The sequence below is a fragment of the Salmo salar genome, unplaced genomic scaffold (genome assembly GCF_905237065.1).
Source record: "Salmo salar unplaced genomic scaffold, Ssal_v3.1, whole genome shotgun sequence".
NCBI lineage: Eukaryota > Metazoa > Chordata > Actinopteri > Salmoniformes > Salmonidae > Salmo > Salmo salar.
The window spans coordinates 523-27353 of NW_025549205.1; the positions used below are offsets into that span (position 1 = coordinate 523).

The 26831-nt window shown below is 44.5% G+C and overlaps 1 protein-coding gene across 1 annotated transcript in view; it reads left to right on the plus strand.

Moving 5' to 3' along the window:
* The first annotated feature begins 1280 nt into the window (after positions 1 to 1280).
* The window catches only part of LOC123735940 (B-cell receptor CD22-like), a 31796-nt gene continuing 6245 nt past the window's right edge, over positions 1281 to 26831 (plus strand). The window contains exon 1 of the mRNA XM_045713112.1: positions 1281 to 1362. Coding sequence (XP_045569068.1) covers position 1362 — 1 coding nt within the window. The 5' untranslated portion in view covers positions 1281 to 1361. The remainder of the gene's footprint in view (positions 1363 to 26831) is intronic.

Sequence of the window (26831 nt, forward strand, 5' to 3'; positions counted from 1 at the left end):
ATCTTTCACATGTGTTTGGACAGTGAAGCTACAGTTTTAAATTGGGTTGTGTTTTAGATTATATTTTTCCATAGTAAATATTAATGGTGAATAATGTCCTGTCATTTTGGAGTCACTTCACTTGTGTTGTCAGTAAGAATAGAAGATGTTTCCTGAACACTTCTACATTCATGTGATGATAATACCACATTTATGAATAAACAAATGAATCGTTAATGGATGAATGACAGGCCTCTGTTATTGATAATGGTGAGAGGTTAGCATGTTTTGTTGTAGTCTCTGTTATTGGTAATGGTGAGAGGTTAGCATGTTTTGTTGTAGCCTCTGTTATTGGTAATGGTGAGAGGTTAGCATGTTTTATTTAGCCTTGTTGTTAGTGGTGGTGGGGTTGTGTTTGTTGTAGCCTATGTTGGTAATGGTGGAGAGGTTAGCATGTTTTGTTGTAGCCTCTGTTATTGGTAATGTGTGAGAGGTTAGCATGTTTTATTGTATCCTCTGTTATTGAGTAATGGTGAGAGGTTAGTATGTTTTGTTGTAGCCTCTGCTATTGGTAATGGTGAGAGGTTAGCATGTTTTGTTGCCCAGCCTCTGTTATTGGTAATGGTGAGAGGTTAGATGTTTTGTTGTAACGCCTCTGTTGGTAATGGTGAGAGGTTAGCATGTTTTGTTGTAGCCTCTGTTATTGGTAATGGTGAGAGGTTAGCATGTTTTGTTGTAGCCTCTGCAACTTTCACTCATTCGATTCTTTTCCCAATCATGGCAGTCACAGGCTTGATGGTATTGCAGTCAAAGAATATGGGACCAAATACTAATCTTTTGACTATTTTAATACTATTACAAGATACATAAAAGTGCTTTTTTCTAAATGGTGAAACAGAAATGAATAGAAAATATCCTGCTATAAAAGGTGACATTATATACTCTCACCTCATATGAAATACTGTTTTAAACTTGAAACTGCTTTTAAACTGGTCTGGTCAGTCTTCTCAAATATTTGTATTATTCATGTTTCTATCTGCAGGCAAAACTTCTGATAATTGTAATTTATAATATGATACATTAATTTCTGAATAGATATGGAAGGTTTCATGACACTGATATATCTGAATATGTTGAAAAAATATACTGCCACTATTTTCACCACCAAAGAATATCAGTGTGGTTTTAATATGATTTGACTCGTTGCAGGCTGTCAGGCTGTCTAGTCACAGAGGAAGGCTGTGCTTCTCTGGTCTCAGCTCTGAGGTCAAACCCCTCACACCTGAGAGAGCTGGACCTGAGCTACAATCACCCAGGAGACTCAGGAGTCAGACTGCTCTCTGCTGGACTGGAGGATCCACACTGCAGACTGGAGAAACTCAAGTATGTAGAGGGTTTATGTCAATGTTCATATCAGACATGTTGGACTTTTCAGGCTAGTTAAGACAAACATTCTGAACTCCACTTGGACAAAGTTATATGCTAACTGTGTGTGTGTGTGTGTGTGTGTGTGTGTGTGTGTGTGTGTGTGTGTGTGTGTGTGTGTGTGTGTGTGTGTGTGTGTGTGTGTGTGTGTGTGTGTGTGTGTGTGTGTGTGTGTGTGTGTGTGTGTGTGTGTGTGTGTGTGTGTGTGTGTGTGTGAGAGAGTTCAGGTGTATCCCTCAATGACTGTCTGTTTTTCTGCTTACTGCTACAGTGTGGAACATGGTGGAGAGAACAGAATGAAACCTGGGCCTAGAAAATGTGAGTGTTGACTGCTGTGAAGAATATGACTAAGAATAAGTCTTAATTCAAGTTAAGTCAAAGTCCACCATCATTACTGACTTGGTCATATTAAATATCATCTGTAGTTCTACAGAAGCAGAAATCAGGGACACCAACGTTTACAAAGAGTTGCTTTGACTGTGTGTGTGTGTGTGTGTGTGTGTGTGTAATTAATGTGAATAAGTGTGTTTTTATATTACCATACAGTATAACATGTGATCATTCAACAAGTCTCAAGTTACCTTAACTTCTCCTTTTGATACCTAGAAACATCTACATTAAATGAATTAGTGAAAAGTGAGTTAACATTCTAATGTGAATGATGATGATTTCTAATATTGTGTCTGGTTTCATCCATCAGATGTCTGTGATCTCACACTGGACCCAAACACAGTAAACAGACTCCTCTCTCTGTCTGAGGAGAACAGAAAGGTGACATGTAGGACAGAGGAGCAGCCGTATCCTGATCACCCAGAGAGATTTGAGGACTGGAGACAGGTGCTGTGTAGAGAGGGTCTGACTGGGCGCTGTTACTGGGAGGTAGAGTGGAGTGGGAGAGGGGCTTATATAGGAGTGACATATAAAGGAATCAACAGGAGAGGATGGGGTGATGACTGTTGTCTTGGACACAATGACAAGTCCTGGAGTCTGTTCTGCTCTGAAAACAGATACTCTGCCTGGCATAATAATCATCCCACTACCATAGACGTCCCTCCTCCAGCCCCCACAGAGTAGGAGTGTATCTGGACTGGTCAGCCGGCACTCTGTCCTTCTATAGAGCCTCCTCTGACACACTGACCCACCTGATCACATTCACCTCCACATTCACTGAGCCCCTCTATCCAGTGTTTAGAGTTCATTATGTTGACTCCTCAGTGTCCCTGTAAATAATAATAACCATGGTAACTCTCCCTCGGCCTGGGGCTCCATGCAAGATCTCACCTCGTGGAGTTGCAATGATCATGAGAACGGTGAGGAATCAGCCCAGAACTACACGGGAGGATCTTGTCAATGATCTCAAGGCAGCTGGGACCATAGTCACCAAGAAAACAAATGGTAACACTCTACGCCGTGAAGGACTGAAATCCTGCAGCGACTGCAAGGTCCCCCTGCTCAAGAAAGCACATATACATGCTCGTCTGAAGTTTGCCAATGAACATCTGAATGACTCAGAGGACAACTGGTGAAAGTGTTGTGGTCAGATGAGACCAAAATGGAGCTCTTTGGCATCAACTCAACTCGCCGTGTTTGGAGGAGGAGGAATGATGCCTATGACCCCAAGAACACCATCCCACCGTCAAACATGGAGGTGGAAACATTATGCTTTGGGGGTGTTTTTCTGCTAAGGGGACAGGACAACTTTACCGCATCAAAGGGACGTTGGACGGGGCCATGTACCGTCAAATCTTGGGTGAGAACCTCCTTCCCTCAGCCAGGCATTGAAAATGGGTCATGGATGGGTATTCCAGCATGACAATGACCCAAAACACACGGCCAAGGCAACAAAGGAGTGGCTCAAGAAGAAGCACATTAAGGTCTGGAGTGACCTCCATAGAAAATCTGTGGAGGGAGCTGAAGGTTCGAGTTGCCAAACGTCAGCCTCGAAACCTTAATGACTTGGAGAAGATCTGCTAAGAGGAGTGGGACAAAATCCCTCCTGAGATGTGTGCAAACCTGGTGGCCAACTACAAGAAACATCTGACCTCTGTGATTGCCAACAAGGGTTTTGCCACAAGTACTAAGTCATGTTTTGCAGAGGGGTCAAATACTTATTTCCCTCATTTAAATGCAAACCATTTTATAACATTTTTGACGTGCATTTTTCTGGATTTTTGTTGTTGTTATTCTGTCTCTCACTGTTCAAATAAACCTACCATTAAAATTATAGACTGATCATTTCTTTGTCAGTGGGCAAACGTACAAAATCAGCAGGGGATGAAATACTTTCCCCCCCACTGTGTTAAGGATCATTGATCAAAACATGAATACCCAAGAGCTAGAAGGTCTCATGAACCCCTTGACCGGAAAACTGTTTTGTGGAGTTTGGGCTTGTGATGAACTACCTATTGAGAAATGGCAGGAGCAACCGGCCATGTTCATTGTCAATACCCATGCTGAACACCTGCCTGGTGAACATTGGTTAGCTGTCACATTAGAAGATGACGAAGGAGGTAGAAAAATCTCATCATTTTCCCCCCCCGGATTTTCTCATTTCACTTTTTTGGATTCCTACGGCTTTCCCCCCACATTTTCTAATTTCCCCCCATTTAGTAAACAGTTTTTAAACAAAATGGATCAAAGATCTACTACAGCTTCAAAGAAGTACAATATAACCTTTTCAACAACCTGTGGTTACCACTGTGTTTTCTACCTGTGGTCAACACTGTGTATTCTACCTGTGGTCAACACTGTGTATTCTACCTGTGGTCAACACTCTGTATTCTACCTGTGGTCAACACTGTGTATTCTACCTGTGGTCAACACTGTTTTCTACCTGTGGTCACCACTGTATTCTACCTGTGGTCACCACTGTGTTTTCTACCTGTGGTCACCACTGTGTATTCTACCTGTGGTCAACACTGTGTATTCTACCTGTGGTCAACACTGTATTCTACCTGTGGTCAACACTGTGTATTCTACCTGTGGTCAACACTGTGTATTCTACCTGTGGTCACCACTGTGTATTCTACCTGTGGTCAACACTGTGTATTCTACCTGTGGTCAACACTGTGTATTCTACCTGTGGTCAACACTGTGTATTCTACCTGTGGTCAACACTGTGTATTCTACCTGTGGTCACCACTGTGTATTCTACCTGTGGTCAACACTGTGTATTCTACCTGTGGTCAACACTGTGTATTCTACCTGTGGTCAACACTGTGTATTCTACCTGTGGTCAACACTGTGTTTTCTACCTGTGGCCAAAGAGCCCGTGGAGTTTCTTTTTGAAGATGTTGTATCTCTTTGTAATGATGATTTAAGAAGTAATGATAGGACAGTAGATCGTTTTGTTAGAAAAAGTGTTTAAGTATATATCCTTTAAGACTCTATAATCAATGTGTATGCTCACATCAAATGTTTAAAGAATGTCACAAATGTTAAATTGTATCATGTTATTGAAATAATATGGTCACCATCTTCGAGTTCACTCATTAAACCACCCAAATAGTTGCTGAGAGAGGGGTTCCAATCACCAGGTTTGCTTACATCTACCACAGAGTCTGTGTCATGGTAAAGAACCCTCCTCTGCAGCTGCTCCATGAGGGAATATAGTCCATAGGCCGTGGTAGAAGCTGGTAGAACCCTCCTCTGCAGCTGCTCCATGAGGGAATATAGTCCATAGGCCGTGGTAGAAGCTGGTAGACCCCCTCCTCTGCAGCTGCTCCATGAGGGTATATAGTCCATAGGCCGTGGTAGAAGCTGGTAGAACCCTCCTCTGCAGCTGCTCCATGAGGGTATATAGTCCATAGGCCGTGGTAGAAGCTGGTAGACCCCTCCTCTGCAGCTGCTCTATGAGGGTATATAGTCCATAGGCCGTGGTAGAAGCTGGTAGACCCCTCCTCTGCAGCTGCTCCATGAGGGTATATAGGCCGTGGTAGAAGCTGGTAGACCCCTCCTCTGCAGCTGCTCCATGAGGGAATATAGTCCATAGGCCGTGGTAGAAGCTGGTAGAACCCTCCTCTGCAGCTGCTCCATGAGGGTATATAGGCCGTGGTAGAAGCTGGTAGACCCCTCCTCTGCAGCTGCTCCATGAGGGTATATAGTCCATAGGCCATGGTAGAAGCCTGTAGACCCCTCCTCTGCAGCTGCTCCACGAGGGTATATAGTCCATAGGCCGTGGTAGAAGCTGGTAGACCCCTCCTCTGCAGCTGCTCCATGAGGGTATATAGTCCATAGGCCGTGGTAGGAGCTGGTAGACCCTCCTCTGCAGCTGCTCCATGAGGGTATATAGTCCATAGGCCGTGGTAGAAGCTGGTAGACCCCTCCTCTGCAGCTGCTCCATGAGGGTATATAGGCCGTGGTAGAAGCTGGTAGACCCCTCCTCTGCAGCTGCTCCATGAGGGAATATAGTCCATAGGCCGTGGTAGAAGCTGGTAGAACCCTCCTCTGCAGCTGCTCCATGAGGGTATATAGTCCATAGGCCATGGTAGAAGCTGGTGAGACCCCTCCTCTGCAGCTGCTCCACGAGGGTATATAGTCCATAGGCCGTGGTAGAAGCTGGTAGAACCCTCCTCTGCAGCTGCTCCATGAGGGTATATAGGCCGTGGTAGAAGCTGGTAGACCCCTCCTCTGCAGCTGCTCCATGAGGGAATATAGTCCATAGGCCGTGGTAGAAGCTGGTAGAACCCTCCTCTGCAGCTGCTCCATGAGGGTATATAGTCCATAGGCCGTGGTAGAAGCTGGTAGACCCCTCCTCTGCAGCTGCTCCATGAGGGTATATAGTCCATAGGCCATGGTAGAAGCTGGTAGACCCCTCCTCTGCAGCTGCTCCATGAGGGTATATAGTCCATAGGCCGTGGTAGAAGCTGGTAGAACCCTCCTCTGCAGCTGCTCCATGAGGGTATATAGGCCGTGGTAGAAGCTGGTAGACCCCTCCTCTGCAGCTGCTCCATGAGGGTATATAGTCCATAGGCCGTGGTAGAAGCTGGTAGACCCCTCCTCTGCAGCTGCTCCATGAGGGCATATAGTCCATAGGCCGTGGTAGAAGCTGGTAGAACCTCCTCCTCTGCAGCTGCTCCATGAGGGTATATAGTCCATAGGCCGTGGTAGAAGCTGGTAGACCCCTCCTCTGCAGCTGCTCCATGAGGGAATATAGTCCATAGGCCGTGGTAGAAGCTGGTAGAACCCTCCTCTGCAGCTGCTCCATGAGGGTATATAGTCCATAGGCCGTGGTAGAAGCTGGTAGAACCCTCCTCTGCAGCTGCTCCATGAGGGTATATAGTCCATAGGCCGTGGTAGAAGCTGGTAGACCCCTCCTCTGCAGCTGCTCCATGAGGGTATATAGTCCATAGGCCGTGGTAGAAGCTGGTAGACCCCTCCTCTGCAGCTGCTCCATGAGGGTATATAGTCCATAGGCCGTGGTAGAAGCTGTTAGACCCCTCCTCTGCAGCTGCTCCACGAGGGTATATAGTCCATAGGCCGTGGTAGAAGCTGGTAGAACCCTCCTCTGCAGCTGCTCCATGAGGGTATATAGTCCATAGGCCGTGGTAGAAGCTGGTAGACCCCTCCTCTGCAGCTGCTCCATGAGGGTATATAGTCCATAGGCCGTGGTAGAAGCTGGTAGACCCCTCCTCTGCAGCTGCTCCATGAGGGTATATAGTCCATAGGCCGTGGTAGAAGCTGGTAGAACCCTCCTCTGCAGCTGCTCCATGAGGGTGTATAGTCCATAGGCCGTGGTAGAAGCTGGTAGAACCCTCCTCTGCAGCTGCTCCATGAGGGTGTATAGTCCATAGGCCGTGGTAGGAGCTGGTAGAACCCTCTTCTTGTTACGTCTCCATTACACCAGAGCTATGTCTTGATTCAAGAACTAAAAATTAGTAATTACATATTGGTCTGAAAAAAAATGTATTACAATAATTATTCGGGATCTTTAATGATTGATGTTAATATATTACTTCTCTGAGCAAATTTGCCCCAGAAACTGTTCAAGAGAAGTTTACACACATTTCTTTTGGCTTTGATGACCTCTATTCTGTCAGGGTCAAGACGTATGCTCCCCTTTTCATGATAGTCCTGAATGTATCTGTCTTTGCTCTCTTGATCTGTGGCTGATGCAGGATATCCTGAAGCCATTTGCTCGCCTCTCAAGGAGGTATTGATGTACTCTTTAAAAAGAGTGTCTGATTTCCTGGGAAAGTTCCACATACAAAGCTGTGGCCACACGATACCTCTTCTCTAAGCCTAATCTCGTGGGAAAGAAACTTAAACAATGTAATTATTTTTATTTCACCTTTATTTAACCAGGTAGGCAAGTTGAGAACAAGTTCTCATTTACAATTGCGACCTGGCCAAGATAAAGCAAAGCAGCAACACAGAGTTACACATGGAGTAAAACAAACATACAGTGAATAATACAGTAGAAAAATAAGTCTATATACAATGTGAGCAAATGAAGTGAAATAAGGGAGGTAAAGGCAAAAAAGGCCATGGTGGCAAAGTAAGTACAATATAGCAAGTAAAACACTGGAATGGTAGATTTGTAGTGGAAGAAAGTGCAAAGTAGAAATAGAAATAATGGGGTGCAAAGGAGATAAATAAATAAATAAATATGGTAGGGGAAGAGGTAGTTGTTTGGGCTAAATTATAGATGGGCTATGTACAGGTGCAGTGATCTGTGAGCTGCTCTGACAGCTGGTGCTTAAAGCTAGTGAGGGAGAGAAGTATTTCCAGTTTCAGAGATTTTTGTAGTTCGTTCCAGTCATTGGCAGCAGAGAACTGGAAGGAGAGACAGCCAAAGGAGGAATTGGCTTTGGGGGTGACCAGAGAGATATACCTGCTGGAGCGCGTGCTACAGGTGGGTGCTGCTATGGTGACCAGTGCGCTGAATTAAGGGGGGACTTTACCTAGCAGGGTCTTGTAGATGACCTGGAGCCAGTGGGTTTGGCGACGAAGTATGAAGCGAGGCCAGCCAACGAGAGCGCATACGTCGCAGTGGTGGGTAGTATATGGCGCTTTGGTGACAAAACGGATGGCACTGTGATAGACTGCATCCAGTTTATTGAGTGGGGTATTGGAGGCTATTTTGTAAATGACATCGCCGAAGTCGAGGATCGGTAGGATGGTCAGTTTTACAAGGGTATGTTTGGCGGTATGAGTGAAGGATGCTTTGTTGTGAAATAGGAAGCCAATTCTAGATTTAACTTTGGATTGGAGATGTTTGATGTGAGTCTGGGAGGAGAGCTTACAGTGTAACCAGACACCTAGGTATTTGTAGTTGTCCACATATTCTAAGTAAGGACGGGCGGGTTAGGTGCAGGCAGCGATCGGTTGAAGAGCATGCATTAGTTTTACTTGTATTTACGAGCAGTTGGAGGCCAAGGAAGGAGAGTTGTATGGCATTGAAGCTCGTCTGGAGGGTTGTTAACACAGTGTTAACACAGTGTCCAAAGAAGGGCCAGAAGTATACAGAATGGTGTCGTCTGCGTAGAGGTGGATCAGAGACTCACCAGCAGAAAGAGAGACATCATTGATGTACACAGAGAAAAGAGTTGGCCCAATAACTGAACCCTGTGGCACCCCATAGAACTACCAGAGGCCATCCGATTTGACAGATTGAACTCTTTCAGAGAAGTAGCTGGTGAACCAGGCGAGGCAATCATTTGAGAAACCAAGGCTATTGAGTCTGCCGATGAGGATGTGGTGATTGACAGAGTCGAAAGCCTCGGTACCCCCTGTGTCACTTGTTGAAGGCTGGGTCTACAAAAAAACAAGACTTGACTACCTTGGGCTTTGACACTGGCTGCAACACCTTCTTCTACCCAGTTATCCACAGTCACTTTACCTCTACCTACATGTACATATTACCTCAATTACCTTGACAAACCAGTGCCCCGCACATTGAGTCTATACCGGTACCCCTGTATATAGCCTCCACATTGACTCTGTACCAGTACCCCCTGTATATAGCCTCCAAATTGACTCGGTACCGGTACCCCCTGTATATAGCCTCCTCAAATTGACTCTGTACCAGTACCCCCTGTATATAGCCTCCACATTGACTCTGTACCGGTACCCCTGTATATAGCCTCCACATTGACTCTGTACCGGTACCCCCTGTACATAGCCTCCACATTGACTCTGTACCGGTACCCCCTGTATATAGCCTCCACATTGACTCTGTACCGGTACCCCTGTATATAGCCTCGCGACTGTTATTTTTTTGTTGCTCCTTAATTATTTTTATTTTAACATTTGTCCTATTTTCTATAATTGTTTTATTTTGTTACTTTCTTAACCTTGTTTTCTTAAATGCATTGTTGGTTAAGGGCTTGTAAGTCAGAATTTCAATGTAATTTCTACACCTGTTGTATTCGGTGATGTGACAAATATAATTTGATATGATTTGATCAAGGGATTCAAAAGAAGATAGGAATCATAGGATCTAGAATTGGGATAAAAATAAAAGTTTTAGTACTGGGGTTATATAAATGTTTTAGACAGAGTAGAGCACAGTGTTTTAGTACCGGGGTTTATAAATGTTTTAGACAGAGTAGAGCACAGTGTTTTAGTACTGGGGGATTATAAATGTTTTAGACAGAGTAGAGCACAGTGTTTTAGTACTGGGGTTAATAAATGTTTTAGACAGAGTAGAGCACAGTGTTTTAGTACTGGGGTTTATACATGTTTTAGACAGAGTTGAGCAGTGTTTTAGTAGCAGGGGTTTATAAATGTTTTAGACAGAGTAGAGCACAGTGTTTTAGTACTGGGGTTTATAAATGTTTTAGACAGAGTAGAGCACAGTGTTTTAGTACTGGGGTTTTATAAATGTTTTAGACAGAGTAGAGCACAGTGTTTTAGTACTGGGGTTTATAAATGTTTTAGACAGAGTAGAGCACAGTGTTTTAGTACTGGGGTTTTATAAATGTTTTAGACAGAGTAGAGCACAGTGTTTTAGTACTGGGGGTTTATAAATGTTTTAGACAGAGTAGAGCACAGTGTTTTAGTACTGGGGTTTATAAATGTTTTAGACAGAGTTGAGCAGTGTTTTAGTACTGGGGTTTATACATGTTTTAGACAGAGTAGTGCACAGTGTTTTAGTACTGGGGTTTATAAATGTTTTAGACAGAGTAGTGCACAGTGTTTTAGTACTGGGGTTTATAAATGTTTTAGACAGAGTAGAGCACAGTGTTTTAGTACTGGGGTTTATAAATGTTTTAGACAGAGTAGAGCACAGTGTTTTAGTAGCAGGGGTTTATAAATTGTTTTAGACAGAGTAGAGCACAGTGTTTTAGTACTGGGGTTTTATAAATGTTTTAGACAGAGTAGAGCACAGTGTTTTAGTAGCAGGGTTTTATAAATGTTTTAGACAGAGTAGAGCACAGTGTTTTAGTACTGGGGGTTTATAAATGTTTTAGACAGAGTAGTGCACAGTGTTTTAGTACTGGGGTTTATAAATGTTTTAGACAGAGTAGTGCACAGTGTTTTAGTACTGGGGTTTATAAATGTTTTAGACAGAGTAGAGCACAGTGTTTTAGTACTGGGGGTTTATAAATGTTAGCACAGTTGAGTCTGTCTGCTGACCACTTTTCACCCTTGAAAGTCATGGTGGAAACAACAATTGGTAGATAAACCCCTGGTTGCTGATTACTCTCAAAGTCATAAAACACAAATGTCTCTGAATGTTCATCTTCATCCAATGGTTGAAGGTAGCACTCATGTTCCACTTCTTGAACCACTTCAGTGTCTCTGCTTTTCAAAGCCCCTTTACAGACAGGGCAGTGTAGGATACCACATACCTTTACAGACAGGGCAGTGTAGGATACCACATACCTTTACAGACAGGGCAGTGTAGGATACCACATACCTTTACAGACAGGGCAGTGTAGGATACCACATCACCTTACAGACAGGGCAGTGTAGGATACCACATACCTTTACAGACAGGGCAGTGTAGGATACCACATACCTTTACAGACAGGGCAGTGTCCACATACGTGAGGTTGGGGGTTGTCTGTTTTAACGTTGTAATTGCGTTGGAATTTTGGACATTTCTTGTTGAGGTCACACCAGCTGACAGATGTATATGCCTTTGGATGCTATGGACTCTAAAACACAGAGGTCCAGTTACTAGATAGGTTTCTCACAGCCTTTTACAGGACTCTAAAAGGCAGAGGTCCAGTTACTAGATAGGTTTCTCACAACCTTTACAGGGCTCTAAAAGACAGAGAGGTTCAGTTACTAGATAGGTTTCTCACAGCCTTTTACAGAGCTCTAAAAGACAGAGAGGTCCAGTTACTAGATAGGTTTCTCACAACCTTTTACAGGACTCTAAAAGACAGAGAGGTCCAGTTACTAGATAGGTTTCTCACAACCTTTTACAGGACTCTAAAAGACAGAGAGGTCCAGTTACTAGATAGGTTTCTCACAGCCTTTTACAGAGCTCTAAAAGACAGAGAGGTCCAGTTACTAGATAGGTTTCTCACAGCCTTTTACAGGGCTCTAAAAGACAGAGAGGTCCAGTTATTAGATAGGTTTCTCACAGCCTTTTACAGGACTCCTAAAAGACAGAGAGGTCCAGTTACTAGATAGGTTTCTCACAGCCATTTACATGCTATCTTCAATCAGTAGAGGCTCTACCTCAGAAATTATTGTGTCAAGCTGTTTAGCTGCATCCTACATCAACACATCGTCCTCATCAACACGTCATCCTCATCAACACATCATCCTCATCAACACATCATCCACATCATCCTCATTATCCTCATCAACACATCATCCTCATCAACACATCATCCTCATCAACACATCATCCTCATCAACACATCATCATCCTCATCAACACATCATCACATCATCATCATCAACACATCATCATCATCAACACATCATCCTCATCAACACATCATCCTCATCAACACATCATCATCCTCATCAACACATCATCACATCATCATCATCAACACATCATCATCATCAACACATCATCCTCATCAACACATCATCCTCATCAACACATCATCATCCTCATCAACACATCATCACATCATCATCATCAACACATCATCATCATCAACACATCATCCTCATCAACACATCATCATCCTCATCAACACATCATCACATCATCATCATCAACACATCATCATCATCAACACATCATCCTCATCAACACATCATCCTCATCAACACATCATCATCCTCATCAACACATCATCACATCATCATCATCAACACATCATCATCATCAACACATCATCCTCATCAACACATCATCCTCATCAACACATCATCCTCATCAACACATCACCCTCATCATCCTCATGTCCTCCTATGTCAGCAATCCATGCTTTGGTTTAGTTTCCCCTGGTACTGTTTCCACTTGCTAATGTTTTAGCATTTGTGGCACAAATCCCATTCAAGTCATCCGACCAATATTAGCATTTTTTGCACATTTCTTTTAGTCATTTTATCATGTCCAAATCATGTCCAAATCATCCAAATGTATAAAATTCAATGTGAAGCTCAACAAAGTCACTTATAGATGATTTGAACATGATGTGCTAATGTTAATCTGACAAATCATATTATCGGTCCCATGATTTGAATTAGATTTTTGCTACAAATGCTATAATGTTATGTAAATGTAGGAGTGTTTGACATTGCAGCCGACTTTATAGACGAGTCGAGATCTACAAATGACCTTGCATGATAAATAACTACTCACTCACTCAGTCAGTCAGTCAGTCACAATTTACCCACGATGCATCACAGTTTTGATGCTCTCGAACACTGTATGTGTGACTGAGGAAGGAAGCCCTCTCTGCATCAGCTTCTTAGTTCCTGACATAGATTTGTCTAGAGGGTCCATCTATGCATATTTGTCATTATGTCGTCTGCAACAGAATTAGAAGAGCAATTGAGGACTATCTCCATTTTAAAGTAGTTAATGTCTTCTTCTTCAACTTCCATAACTTTAATGACAGTCGGTAAACCAACTGAAAGTTTGTATTCAATGGCTTTAGTTTTGAAGCAAGTGCGCCCTCTATTAAACTCTATGGACACAGACTACTTCAATGTTGGGTTAACCACAGATCTCAAACTTCACACTCAGTGTCTGTTTACTGACAGTAAGTTAACTTACAACACGTCTACCCTTCACTCTGTAAGTATGCTTGACGATATCTTAAAATATGTATATTTTATAATTTGTTTGTAACCATGAACTTCTGTATCCTGTTATGTGCATGGCGATGCTATTGGAATGTATGTTGTTTTGTTTTTCTGTTATGTACTCTGTAGATGTATTTCTGCATATTAATCTGATACAGTATTGTACATGTGGTTTCATATATAATACTTTTTCCTGCTATTTTAAGGACTCTGACAGTAATAGATTTTTGTGGAGACGTGTTTGAAAATGGGCTAAAGTAAGAGGGGATTGGGTGTTTAGCTTTTAGGAGTAATACAGTATTAATATGAAACACAGTGATGGAGGGTTGTGTTTAGGAGTATTATTTACGTGAGACACAGTGACGGTGGATTGAAATGCTTACTAACGGGTCCATTTCCAACAATGCAGAGTAAAAACATTTTAAATAGTGACACAAGGAATAAATACACAGTGAATAACAAATAACAATAATGAGTAAAAAATAACATGTCTATTTACCAGTACCTAGTTGATGTGCAGGGGTATGAAATAATTGAGGTGGTTATGGGTCGGCAGGTAGCCTAGTGGTTAGAGTGTTGGACTCGTAACTGAAAGGTTGCAGATTGAATCCCTGGGCTGACAAGGTACAAATCTGTCGTTCTGCCCCTGAACAAGGCAGTTAACCCACTGTTCCTAGGCCATCATTGAAAATAAGAATTTGCTCTTAACTGACTTTCCTAGTTAAATAAAGGTAAAATAAAAATGTACACACATGTAAGGGAAAGGGGGGATACCCAGTCAGTTGCACAACTAAATGCATTCAACTAAAATGTGTCTTCTTTATTTTATTTATCCGTTATTTTACCAGGTAAGTTGACTGAGAACACGTTCTCATTTACAGTAACGACCTGGGGAATAGTTACAGGGGAGAGGAAGGGGATGAATGAACCAATTGTAAACTTCTTCTACAGTTAACCTAACCCCTCTGAAACAGAGCAACACTGCGGGATCTGCCTTAATCGACATCATCGGCACCAGGGATCAGTTGTTGTTGGGTGTTAACTGCCTTGCTCAAGGACAGAACTGCATATTTTGACCTGATTGCTGTTTGGCATCGTAATCGACTTCAGTGGGCAAATACTCACCTTCGATGGCCACTGGCACGCTGGAGAAGTGTGCTCTTCACGGATGAATCCTGTTTTCAACTGTACCGGGCAGATAGCAGACAGCGTGTATGGCGTAGTCTGGGCAAGCGTTTTGCTGATGCCAACGTTGTGAACAGTATACCCCATGGTGGCAGTGGGGTTATGGTATGGTTAGGCATAAGCTATGGACAACGAACACAATTGCATTTTATCGATGTCAATTTGAATACAGAGAGATACTGTGACGAGATCCTGAGGCCCATTTTTGTGCTATTCATCCACCGCCATCACCTCATGTTTCAGCATCAAAATGCATGGCCCCATGTCGCAAGAATCATACACAATTTCTGGAAGCTGAAAATGTCCCAGTTCTTCTATGGCCTGCATACTCACCACTGTCCTATTGAGAATGCTTTGGATGCTCTGGATCGACGTGTACGACAGCATGTTCCAGTTCTTGCCAATATTCAGCAACTTCTCACAGCCATTAAAGATTAGTTGGACAACATTCGACAGGCCTCTATGGAAAGGAGATGTCGCGCTGCATGAGACAAAAAAGTGGTCACACCAGATACTGACTAGTTTTCTGATCCATGCCCCTACTTTTTTAAGGTATCTGTGACCAACAGATGCATATGTGTATTCCCAGTCATATGAAATCTATTAGGTCCTAATACATTTATTTAAATTAACGGATTTCCTTATATGAACTGTAAGTCAGTAAAATCTTAAAATATTTTGCATGTTGCGTTTATATTTTTGTTCAGTGTAGATGAAAACTCTCTTGGTAAACAGTATTGTTTACTGCTTATCACAAGGTATTCTAACTCAGGCAAGCAAAAACTTGAGACTTCCTTAACAAAGAGACACACCCCTCCTCCCTTCGACTTACCAGAGTCTGCCATCCATTCTTGAAGATGCACTCTTAGAGAAAAAGGGTTCCAAAAGGGTTCCTCGGCTGTCCCAATAGGAGCACCCTTTTTGGTTCTAGGTAGAACCCCTTTCGTTTACATGTAGAACACTCTGTGGAAAGGGTTCTACATGGAACCCAAAAAGGTTCTACCTGTAATTCAAAAAGGTTCTTCCTGGAACCTAAAAGGATTCTTCAAAGGGTTCTCCTATGGCATCAGCCAAATAACCCTTTAAGGTTCTAGAAAGCAAAACATTTTTGTGTAGAAAAACCAGCAAGATGTATATCCAGGTCCTCATTCAGCCACAACTCAAGAAAAACGTATTACAGTTTTCCAGTGATAGGATAGAACATAGCTCATCCAGTTTGTTCTCCAGTGACTGCACGTTCGCCAATATTAATTTATTAAATACATTTTGTATTTAACCTTTATTTAACTAGGAAAGTCAGTTAAGAACACAATCTTATTTACAATAGAACAGAGGGCAATGGTGGTCTATTTGATCGCCAACGTAATCTCGTCAGGATGCCTGCTCGCTTGCCTCTCTATTGCCGCCACTTCCTCTTTCGAGTCCCGGGGGGATTAGGGCCTGGTCCGGAGTAAGCAGAACGTCCATAATTTGCCATCTCGTTGAGGTAGAAATGTTTGTCCATATCAAGTTAAATGATCACTGTTCTGATGTCCGGAAGCTGTTTTCGGTCAGAGTAAAGTTAAAATCAGCACAAAAAGACACAAAATAGCGGAGTAGGTCAGGAGCCCGTAAATCAGCTGCTATCCACTGCTTGCCATCTGCTGTTCACAAGGGCCAACAGTGGAACAGAATATGATAGCGGCATGTTCTATAGAACAGACATCAATTTTTGTGTGCTTAAATTTTACTTTTTAACGCCAGTGTTGCGTTTCATTAGTTTGTTATGTTGTTATTAGCCCAACATTATTGAGGACATTATTATTAGGTACCAGTACTATACACGATGGCCAACAGTGGTTCTCTCCCAAATGGCACCCTGTTCCCTTAATAGTGTACTACTTTTGACATAGGGTGCCATTTGGGAAGAAGCCAGTGTAACTGAATATGATCAAGGCATTATATTACTGCCCATCGTACGAAGAGACACTACAGTAATGCTGAGATGCCAGTAGGGAGAGCTCTAGTCTAGAACACTGAAACCTTCAGTATCACTTTGATGCAGCTGATGAGGAGTGTAAATTGAATGTGTTTATAGAATAGAATGAATGACTTCATGGAACTGACCAAATGTAAATGGAACTTTGACCTGTTCCATGTAGAACTCAGAGGGACAAGGCAACACATTCTAAGATATTATAAACATTCCATAAAGAATAGTCAACATATTGTTAACATGATTCTGTATTTAAATAAAAGTGGAAATGGGGGACATTTTGTCCATTTTAGAAATGTAGGGCCCATTCTAATACAGTAACCTCCCTTCTCTGACATGTTGTTCACGTCGTCATGCATGTTAATGACTTAAAGAGGAAAGGACAGTTCTGCATCAGCTACTTGTGCCCTGACTACTTTAAATATGTATCAACTGGTTGACTCTCTGTACAGGACCTCTCTCCTTCACTTCACTCTATAAGTACGCGTGACAATATCTTGAAAAATAGTTTTGGGTTATTTGATTTTAGTCATTAGTCATATTCTTGAGGGGAATGTATAATTTTACTTCTTGTTATGTTTTGAGCTGTGTTTTGGATCAGAACTGTGTCAGATAAGACCCAGATGCAGACAGTTTGAATAACAGATGTTTATTAACAAAACAGGGGGCAGGCAGACGACAGGTCAAGGGCAGGCAGAGGTCAGTAATCCAGGGTAGAGTCAGTAAGGTACAGAACGGCAGGCAGGCTCAGGGTCAGGACAGGCAGAGTGGTCAAAACCGGAAAAACTAGAAAAACAGGGGCTAGAGAGAACCAGGGGCTAGGGAGAACCAGGGGCTAGGGAGAAACAGGGGCTAGGGAGAAACAGGGGCTAGGGAGAACCAGGGGCTAGGGAGAACCAGGGGCTAGAGAGAACCAGGGGCTAGGGGGAACCAGGGGCTAGGGGGAACCAGGGGCTAGAGAGAACCAGGGGCTAGAGAGAACCAGGGGCTAGGGGGAAACAGGGGCTAGAGAGAACCAGGGGCTAGGGAGAACCAGGGGCTAGGGAGAACCAGGGGCTAGGGAGAACCAGGGGCTAGGGAGAACCAGGGGCTAGAGAGAACCAGGGGCTAGGGGGAAACAGGGGCTAGGGAGAACCAGGGGCTAGGGAGAACCAGGGGCTAGGGAGAACCAGGGGCTAGGGAGAACCAGGGGCTAGGGAGAACCAGGGGCTAGGGAGAACCAGGGGCTAGGGGGAACCAGGGGCTAGGGAGAACCAGGGGCTAGGGAGAAACAGGGGCTAGGGAGAACCAGGGGCTAGGGAGAACCAGGGGCTAGGGAGAACCAGGGGCTAGAGAGAACCAGGGGCTAGGGAGAAACAGGGGCTAGGGAGAAACAGGGGCTAGGGAGAACCAGGGGCTAGGGAGAACCAGGGGCTAGGGAGAACCAGGGGCTAGAGAGAACCAGGGGCTAGGGAGAACCAGGGGCTAGGGAGAACCAGGGGCTAGGGAGAACCAGGGGCTAGAGAGAACCAGGGGCTAGGGAGAAACAGGGGCTAGAGAGAACCAGGGGCTAGGGAGAAACAGGGGCTAGGGAGAAACAGGGGCTAGGGAGAACCAGGGGCTAGAGAGAACCAGGGGCTAGGGAGAAACAGGGGCTAGGGGGAACCAGGGGCTAGGGAGAACCAGGGGCTAGGGAGAACCAGGGGCTAGGGAGAAACAGGGGCTAGAGAGAACCAGGGGCTAGGGAGAACCAGGGGCTAGAGAGAACCAGGGGCTAGGGAGAACCAGGGGCTAGGGAGAACCAGGGGCTAGGGAGAACCAGGGGCTAGAGAGAAACAGGGGCTAGGGAGAACCAGGCTGGTAGGCTTGGCGAGACGAACTGGCAACAGACAAACAGAAAATACAGGTATAAAGGCAGTGGTGTAAAGTACTTGAGTAAAAATACTTTCAAGTACTCCTGAAGTAGTTGTTTTGGGGTATCTGTACTTTATTTTACTATTTTTATTTTTGACAACTTTTACTTCACTACATTCCTAAAAGAAAATAATGTACTTATTACTCAATACATTTCCCCTGACACCCAAAAGTCCTCGTTAAATTTTGAATGCTTAGCAGGACAGAAAAGGTCCAATTCACGCACTTATCAAGAGAACATCCCTGGTCATCCCTACTGATTCTGATGTGAAAACTCACTAAACACAAACGCTTTGTTTCTGAATGATTTCTGAGTGTTGGAGTGTGCCCCTGGCTATCTGCACATACAAACAAAACACAAACAGTTGTGCCATCTGGTTTGCTTAACAAGGAATTTGAAATGATTCATACTTTTACTTTTGATACTTAAGTACATTTTTGCAATTACATTTATTTTTGATACTTTATATCATATTATTTAAAACCAAATACTTTTAGACTTTTACTCAAGTCGTATTTTACTGGGTGACTCACTTTTACTCAAGTATGACAATTGGGTACTTTTCCACCACTGTATAAATACACAGGGGATAAGGGGGGAAACTGGCGACACCTGGAGGGCGGGTGGAGACAAGCACAAGACAGGTGAAACAGATCAGGGTGAGACAGTTTTGGTTGTTACATCAGGGCCTGTATTCATAAAGTGTCTCAGTGGAGGAGTGTTGGAATGTGTGTGAATGACACAGTGGATTTATCTGAGGGTCCTTTAGGACCAGACTGAGTAGGGTTGACATCTATACTGGGACTGATAGGGAGTAGGGTTGACATCTATACTGGGACTGATAGGGAGTAGGGTTGACATCTATACTGGGACTGATAGGGAGTAGGGTTGACATCTATACTGGGACTGATAGGGAGTAGGGTTGACATCTATACTGGGACTGATAGGGAGTAGGGTTGACATCTATACTGGGACTGATAGGGAGTAGGGTTGACATCTATACTGGGACTGATAGGGAGTAGAGTTGACATCTATACTGGGACTGATAGGGAGTAGGGTTGACATTGATACTGGGACTGATAGGGAGTAGGGTTGACATCTATACTGGGACTGATAGGGAGTAGGGTTGACATCTATACTGGGACTGATAGGGAGTAGGGTTGACATCTATACTGGGACTGATAGGGAGTAGGGTTGACATCTATACTGGGACTGATAGGGAGTAGGGTTGACATCTATACTGGGACTGATAGGGAGTAGGGTTGACATCTATACTGGGACCGATAGGGAGTAGGGTTGACATCTATACTGGGACTGATAGGGAGTAGGGTTGACATCTATACTGGGACTGATAGGGAGTAGGGTTGACATCTATACTGGGACTGATAGGGAGTAGGGTTGACATCTATACTGGGACTGATAGGGAGTAGGGTTGACATCTATACTGGGACTGATAGGGAGTAGGGTTGACATCTATACTGGGACTGATAGGGAGTAGGGTTGACATCTATACTGGGACTGATAGGGAGTAGGGTTGACATCTATACTGGGACTGATAGGGAGTAGGGTTGACATCTATACTGGGACTGATAGGGAGTAGGGTTGACATCTATACTGGGACTGATAGGGAGTAGGGTTGACATCTATACTGGGACTGATAGGGAGTAGGGTTGACATCTATACTGGGACTGATAGGGAGTAGGGTTGACATCTATACTGGGACTGATAGGGAGTAGGGTTGACATCTATACTGGGACTGATAGGGAGTAGGGTTGACATCTATACTGGGACTGATAGGGAGTAGGGTTGACATCTATACTGGGACTGATAGGGAGTAGGGTTGACATCTATACTGGGACTGATAGGGAGTAGGGTTGACATCTATACTGGGACTGATGGGGAGTAGGGTTGACATCTATACTGGGACTGATGGGGAGTAGGGTTGACATCTATACTGGGACTGATGGGGAGTAGGGTTGACATCTATACTGGGACTGATGGGGAGTAGGGTTGACATCTATACTGGGACTGATGGGGAGTAGGGTTGACATCTATACTGGGACTGATGGGGAGTAGGGTTGACATCTATACTGGGACTGATGGGGAGTAGGGTTGACATCTATACTGGGACTGATGGGGAGTAGGGTTGACATCTATACTGGGACTGATGGGGAGTAGGGTTGACATCTATACTGGGACTGATGGGGAGTAGGGGTTGACATCTATACTGGGACTGATGGGGAGTAGGGTTGACATCTATACTGGGACTGATGGGGAGTAGGGTTGACATCTATACTGGGACTGATGGGGAGTAGGGTTGACATCTATACTGGGACTGATGGGGAGTAGGGTTGACATCTATACTGGGACTGATGGGGAGTAGGGTTGACATCTATACTGGGACTGATGGGGAGTAGGGTTGACATCTATACTGGGACTGATGGGGGAGTAGGGTTGACATCTATACTGGGACTGATGGGGAGTAGGGTTGACATCTATACTGGGACTGATGGGGAGTAGGGTTGACATCTATACTGGGACTGATGGGGAGTAGGGTTGACATCTATACTGGGACTGATGGGGAGTAGGGTTGACATCTATACTGGGACTGATGGGGAGTAGGGTTGACATCTATACTGGGACTGATGGGGAGTAGGGTTGACATCTATACTGGGACTGATGGGGAGTAGGGTTGACATCTATACTGGGACTGATGGGGAGTAGGGTTGACATCTATACTGGGACTGATGGGGAGTAGGGTTGACATCTATACTGGGACTGATGGGGAGTAGGGTTGACATCTATACTGGGACTGATGGGGAGTAGGGTTGACATCTATACTGGGACTGATGGGGAGTAGGGTTGACATCTATACTGGGACTGATGGGGAGTAGGGTTGACATCTATACTGGGACTGATGGGGAGTAGGGTTGACATCTATACTGGGACTGATGGGGAGTAGGGTTGACATCTATACTGGGACTGATGGGGAGTAGGGTTGACATCTATACTGGGACTGATGGGGAGTAGGGTTGACATCTATACTGGGACTGATGGGGAGTAGGGTTGACATCTATACTGGGACTGATGGGGAGTAGGGTTGACATCTATACTGGGACTGATGGGGAGTAGGGTTGACATCTATACTGGGACTGATGGGGAGTAGGGTTGACATCTATACTGGGACTGATGGGGAGTAGGGTTGACATCTATACTGGGACTGATGGGGAGTAGGGTTGACATCTATACTGGGACTGATGGGGAGTAGGGTTGACATCTATACTGGGACTGATGGGGAGTAGGGTTGACATCTATACTGGGACTGATGGGGAGTAGGGTTGACATCTATACTGGGACTGATGGGGAGTAGGGTTGACATCTATACTGGGACTGATGGGGAGTAGGGTTGACATCTATACTGGGACTGATGGGGAGTAGGGTTGACATCTATACTGGGACTGATGGGGAGTAGGGTTGACATCTATACTGGGACTGATGGGGAGTAGGGTTGACATCTATACTGGGACTGATGGGGAGTAGGGTTGACATCTATACTGGGACTGATGGGGAGTAGGGTTGACATCTATACTGGGACTGATGGGGAGTAGGGTTGACATCTATACTGGGACCGATGGGGAGTAGGGTTGACATCTATACTGGGACTGATGGGGAGTAGGGTTGACATCTATACTGGGACTGATGGGGAGTAGGGTTGACATCTATACTGGGACTGATGGGGAGTAGGGTTGACATCTATACTGGGACTGATGGGGAGTAGGGTTGACATCTATACTGGGACTGATGGGGAGTAGGGTTGACATCTATACTGGGACTGATGGGGAGTAGGGTTGACATCTATACTGGGACTGATGGGGAGTAGGGTTGACATCTATACTGGGACTGATGGGGAGTAGGGTTGACATCTATACTGGGACTGATGGGGAGTAGGGATGACATCTATACTGGGACTGATGGGGAGTAGGGTTGACATCTATACTGGGACTGATGGGGAGTAGGGATGACATCTATACTGGGACTGATGGGGAGTAGGGATGACATCTATACTGGGACTGATAGGGAGTAGGGTTGACATCTATACTGGGACTGATGGGGAGTAGGGTTGACATCTATACTGGGACTGATAGGGAGTAGGGATGACATCTATACTGGGACTGATAGGGAGTAGGGTTGACATCTATACTGGGACTGATAGGGAGTAGGGTTGACATCTATACTGGGACTGATGGGGAGTAGGGTTGACATCTATACTGGGACTGATAGGGAGTAGGGTTGACATCTATACTGGGACTGATAGGGAGTAGGGTTGACATCTATACTGGGACTGATAGGGAGTAGGGTTGACATCTATACTGGGACTGATAGGGAGTAGGGTTGACATCTATACTGGGACTGATAGGGAGTAGGGTTGACATCTATACTGTGTAGGATGTGTGTTTTAACTTTTCTACATCCATAACAACCAGCTCTCTAGACTGATACAGACTCTATGGGCCTTATGGGCCTTCACTACAGATGGTGTGTGTGTGTGTGTGTGTGTGTGTGTGTGTGTGTCTGTGTCTGTGTGTGTGTGTGTGTGTGTGTGTGTGTGAGAGAGAGAGAGAGTCAATTGTTGTTTAGCCTCACAGCTTGGGGATAGGAGTTATCATTGAACCTGGTGGTCAGTCTTTAGGCTGCTGTACAGCTTGACGGACCATAGAGAATTGAACATTTATCCTCCTGTATCTGGGGATCTGAGAATAAACAGCTTCACAACAATCAATGTTGAAATATGTGTTTACAGTTCTACACATCTGTTCAATAAGTGATTGTTTTTGTTGTTTGTGATGTTGATGACTTTATTGTATCCATTAGGAAATAGTTTTTGCATCAGACAGCATGTCATCTTAAATAGACAGACGAAGACAGACATGCAACACGTCACACACATTACATACATAGTGCAATAGACTTACAGACAGACAGTATTCACATAGACAACCATATAGCACAATACAACACAACACAATATGAGCCTGGTTCATTTTCAGTAATGAGGCCCTGTACCCCATTTACAGTTTCTACTTCAATGTATCAGGTGGAGTTATTCACCTGCTATAGAGTGAGTTGTTGTTTATGTTTCTAAGACTGCAGGGTGGGAGATGCAACAATGGCCTTGAGAACAGCAGGAAGTGTGTTGCTGGTATTTCTCTGGTCTGTGACAGGTATGGTCTCATTCTTATCTTTTAGTTGTTCTGTTTCTCTACAGACATTTCTAAAGGATATGAATCATAATGTTATTCTGGTGTTAGGCGTCTCCACTTCCCTTTAAATAGGTATCTTTCACACCTCACTGAGTGATTCTTGTCTGTGGTTTCACACTCAACTCACCAACTATGGCAACATGGTGTGGACAAACCCTACTCATTTTGAAATTGATGCATCTTTAAGGTGAAAAAAAGCACAAGCATCCACAACGTTCAAACATCTTTCCCATAATTACAGGTATTTTATCAACCATTTGAGTTCAGCCATAATATTTGTTGTAATATTTGTTCTCCCTTTTCAGGGGGGATGAAATTGTAACCAGCTCTGTAATGCTTGTTTGAAAAAGACAGATACTTTTGAAAAAAGTATAATTCTCAATGAATCTAAAATGAGACATGGCAATCTGCACAAAGGCAAAAAGGCCATTTTTAAACAATGGATGAGCTTTTCTTATTAATCTACTGGAGAACCATTTAGGGTTCAAGTAAAACGTTTGTATAAGTGAAGCTTTTAGAGAGAGGTTTAGTGCTTTTATATGTAATAATCTCAACCCACCCAGTTAGTAATCATTACATAGCGACTGTGTGTTTATTCATGTGAAAATTGACTTTGCCGCTTCAGCATGCTTTTGTGGCACAGTCAATGGCACACAGGGGATATTGGCCAGAAGGTTCAGGGTTCGCCGACCACCACGGATGAGCTCACTCTCCCTGCCTATTTCATTATTACGATCAGAGCCGGCTGCAGACAGTGATCAGCCAGGGGGGAAATCAGATTTTCTAAATTTTGATGCCATATTTATAATTATATAAAATATATTCACATTTTCTACCAACAGGTTTCTGTGCCAATGCACCACACAACCAATAAACAAAAGCATAACGACTTGGAGCACTTCTATAGCATGGTTTACGTTTTTAAAACCACAATCAATCTGAACAAATAGGAATACATCCCACCTTACCTTGTAGGCTTACCCAGTATCGAAGGCTTGACAATCTCTGAATGTCATTCAGCTTTCTGGTGTTTTGTAACAAATGTCTCTTTCCATTCATCAAATGGCTGCTGCACAGTTTGGATTGATTGATTTTATTGGTCAGTTAAAAAAAAATACATACACACATGTACACACAGTTTATTTACAGTGACCAGGATTGTTGATTTAAAGGACAATAAAGTCTGGGACTTATTTACATTGTGGTGCCTATGTTTTACATAAACACATTTACATTGCATAGATACAGACACATTGCATAGATACAGACACATTGCATAGATACAGACACATTGCATAGATACAGACACATTGCATAGATACAGACACATTGCATAGATACAGACACATTGCAGATATAAACACATTACAGAGATACATTACAGAGATACATTACAGAGATACAGACACATTACAGAGATACAGACACATTACAGAGATACATTACAGAGATACAGACACATTACAGAGATACACACACATTGTCACGGTTATCGATGGTGAAGGAGGACCAAAATCCAGCAGGACTGCGTTTGTTCATCTTGAACATTTATTAAACTCAAAATGAACACCAAAACAACAAAACAAACTCACGATCCCCGAACAGTCTTCTCAGGCTCACACACGCTAGACAAGAAACAATCTCCCACAAAAACCTACACCAAACAATTACCCATATATAGGACTCTCAATCAGAGGCAACGAGGAAGCACCTGCCTCCAATTGAGAGTCCCAAACCCCAATCAACCTAACATAGAAATACATTAACCAGACTACACATAGAAATACATAGACCATAAACCAAAAACCCGGAAATAATAAATCAAACACCCTTCTACCAAAACACCACCCCGAACCACATAAAACAAATACCCTCTGCCACGTCCTGACCAAACTACAATAACAATTAACCCTTATATTGGCCAGGACGTGACAGTACCCCCCCTAAAGGTGCTAACCCCGGAAGCACCTCAAGAATAACAAAAACCCCAAACAACAAAAAATCCCCCTAAACTAAAGGGAGGGTGGCTGCCGTCACCGACGGCACTTGTGCTACACCCCCCCTCCCCAACCCACTTATACAGGTGGTGGTTCAGGCTCCGGCCTATTGTCCTCCAGAGTGCCGACCGACCCGATCTGCCTCGGACCGTAGGCAGACTCCCCCTGCTCTGGATCATGGGCAGACCTCCTCCTCTCCACCCTGTATGCAGACTCATCAATTAAACCGTTAATTACTTTAAGTTCTGAAATGTCAGGCTTACTCAGTTTAGGGTTGCTGCTAGACTCCCTTGATTTTTGGTCATCAGCAGACTCTGGGCAGATGGGCCACTCTGGCTGATCCTGGCTGACGGGCCGCTCTGGCTGATCCTGGCCGACGGGCCGCTCTGGCTGATCCTGACCGACGGGCCGATCTGGCTGATCCTGGCCGACGGGCCGCTCTGGCTGATCCGGGCAGTCGGGCCGCTCTGGCATCTCCGGGCAGTCGGGCCGTTCTGGCATCTCCGGGCAGTCGGGCCGCTCTGGCATCTCCGGGCAGTCGGGCCGCTCTGGCGGCTCCTGACTGACGGGCGGCTCTGGCGGCTCCTGACTGACGGGCGGCTCTGGCGACTCCTGACTGACGGGCGGCTCTGGCGACTCCTGACTGACGGGCGGCTCTGGCGACTCCTGACTGACGGGCGGCTCTGGCGACTCCTGACTGACGGGCGGCTCTGGCGACTCCTGACTGACGGGCAGCTCTGGCGACTTCTGACTGAGCCGACGCACTGGAAGCCTGGTGCGTGGTGCTGGTACTGGGGTTATCAGCCTGGGAACACGCACTTCCAGGCTAATGCGGGGAGCGGGAACAGGACGAGTCGGACTGGGCTGATGCACTTGAAACCTGGTGCGTGGTGCTGGTACTGGACGTGCCAGACTGGGAACACGCACCTCTAGGCTAGTGCGTGGAG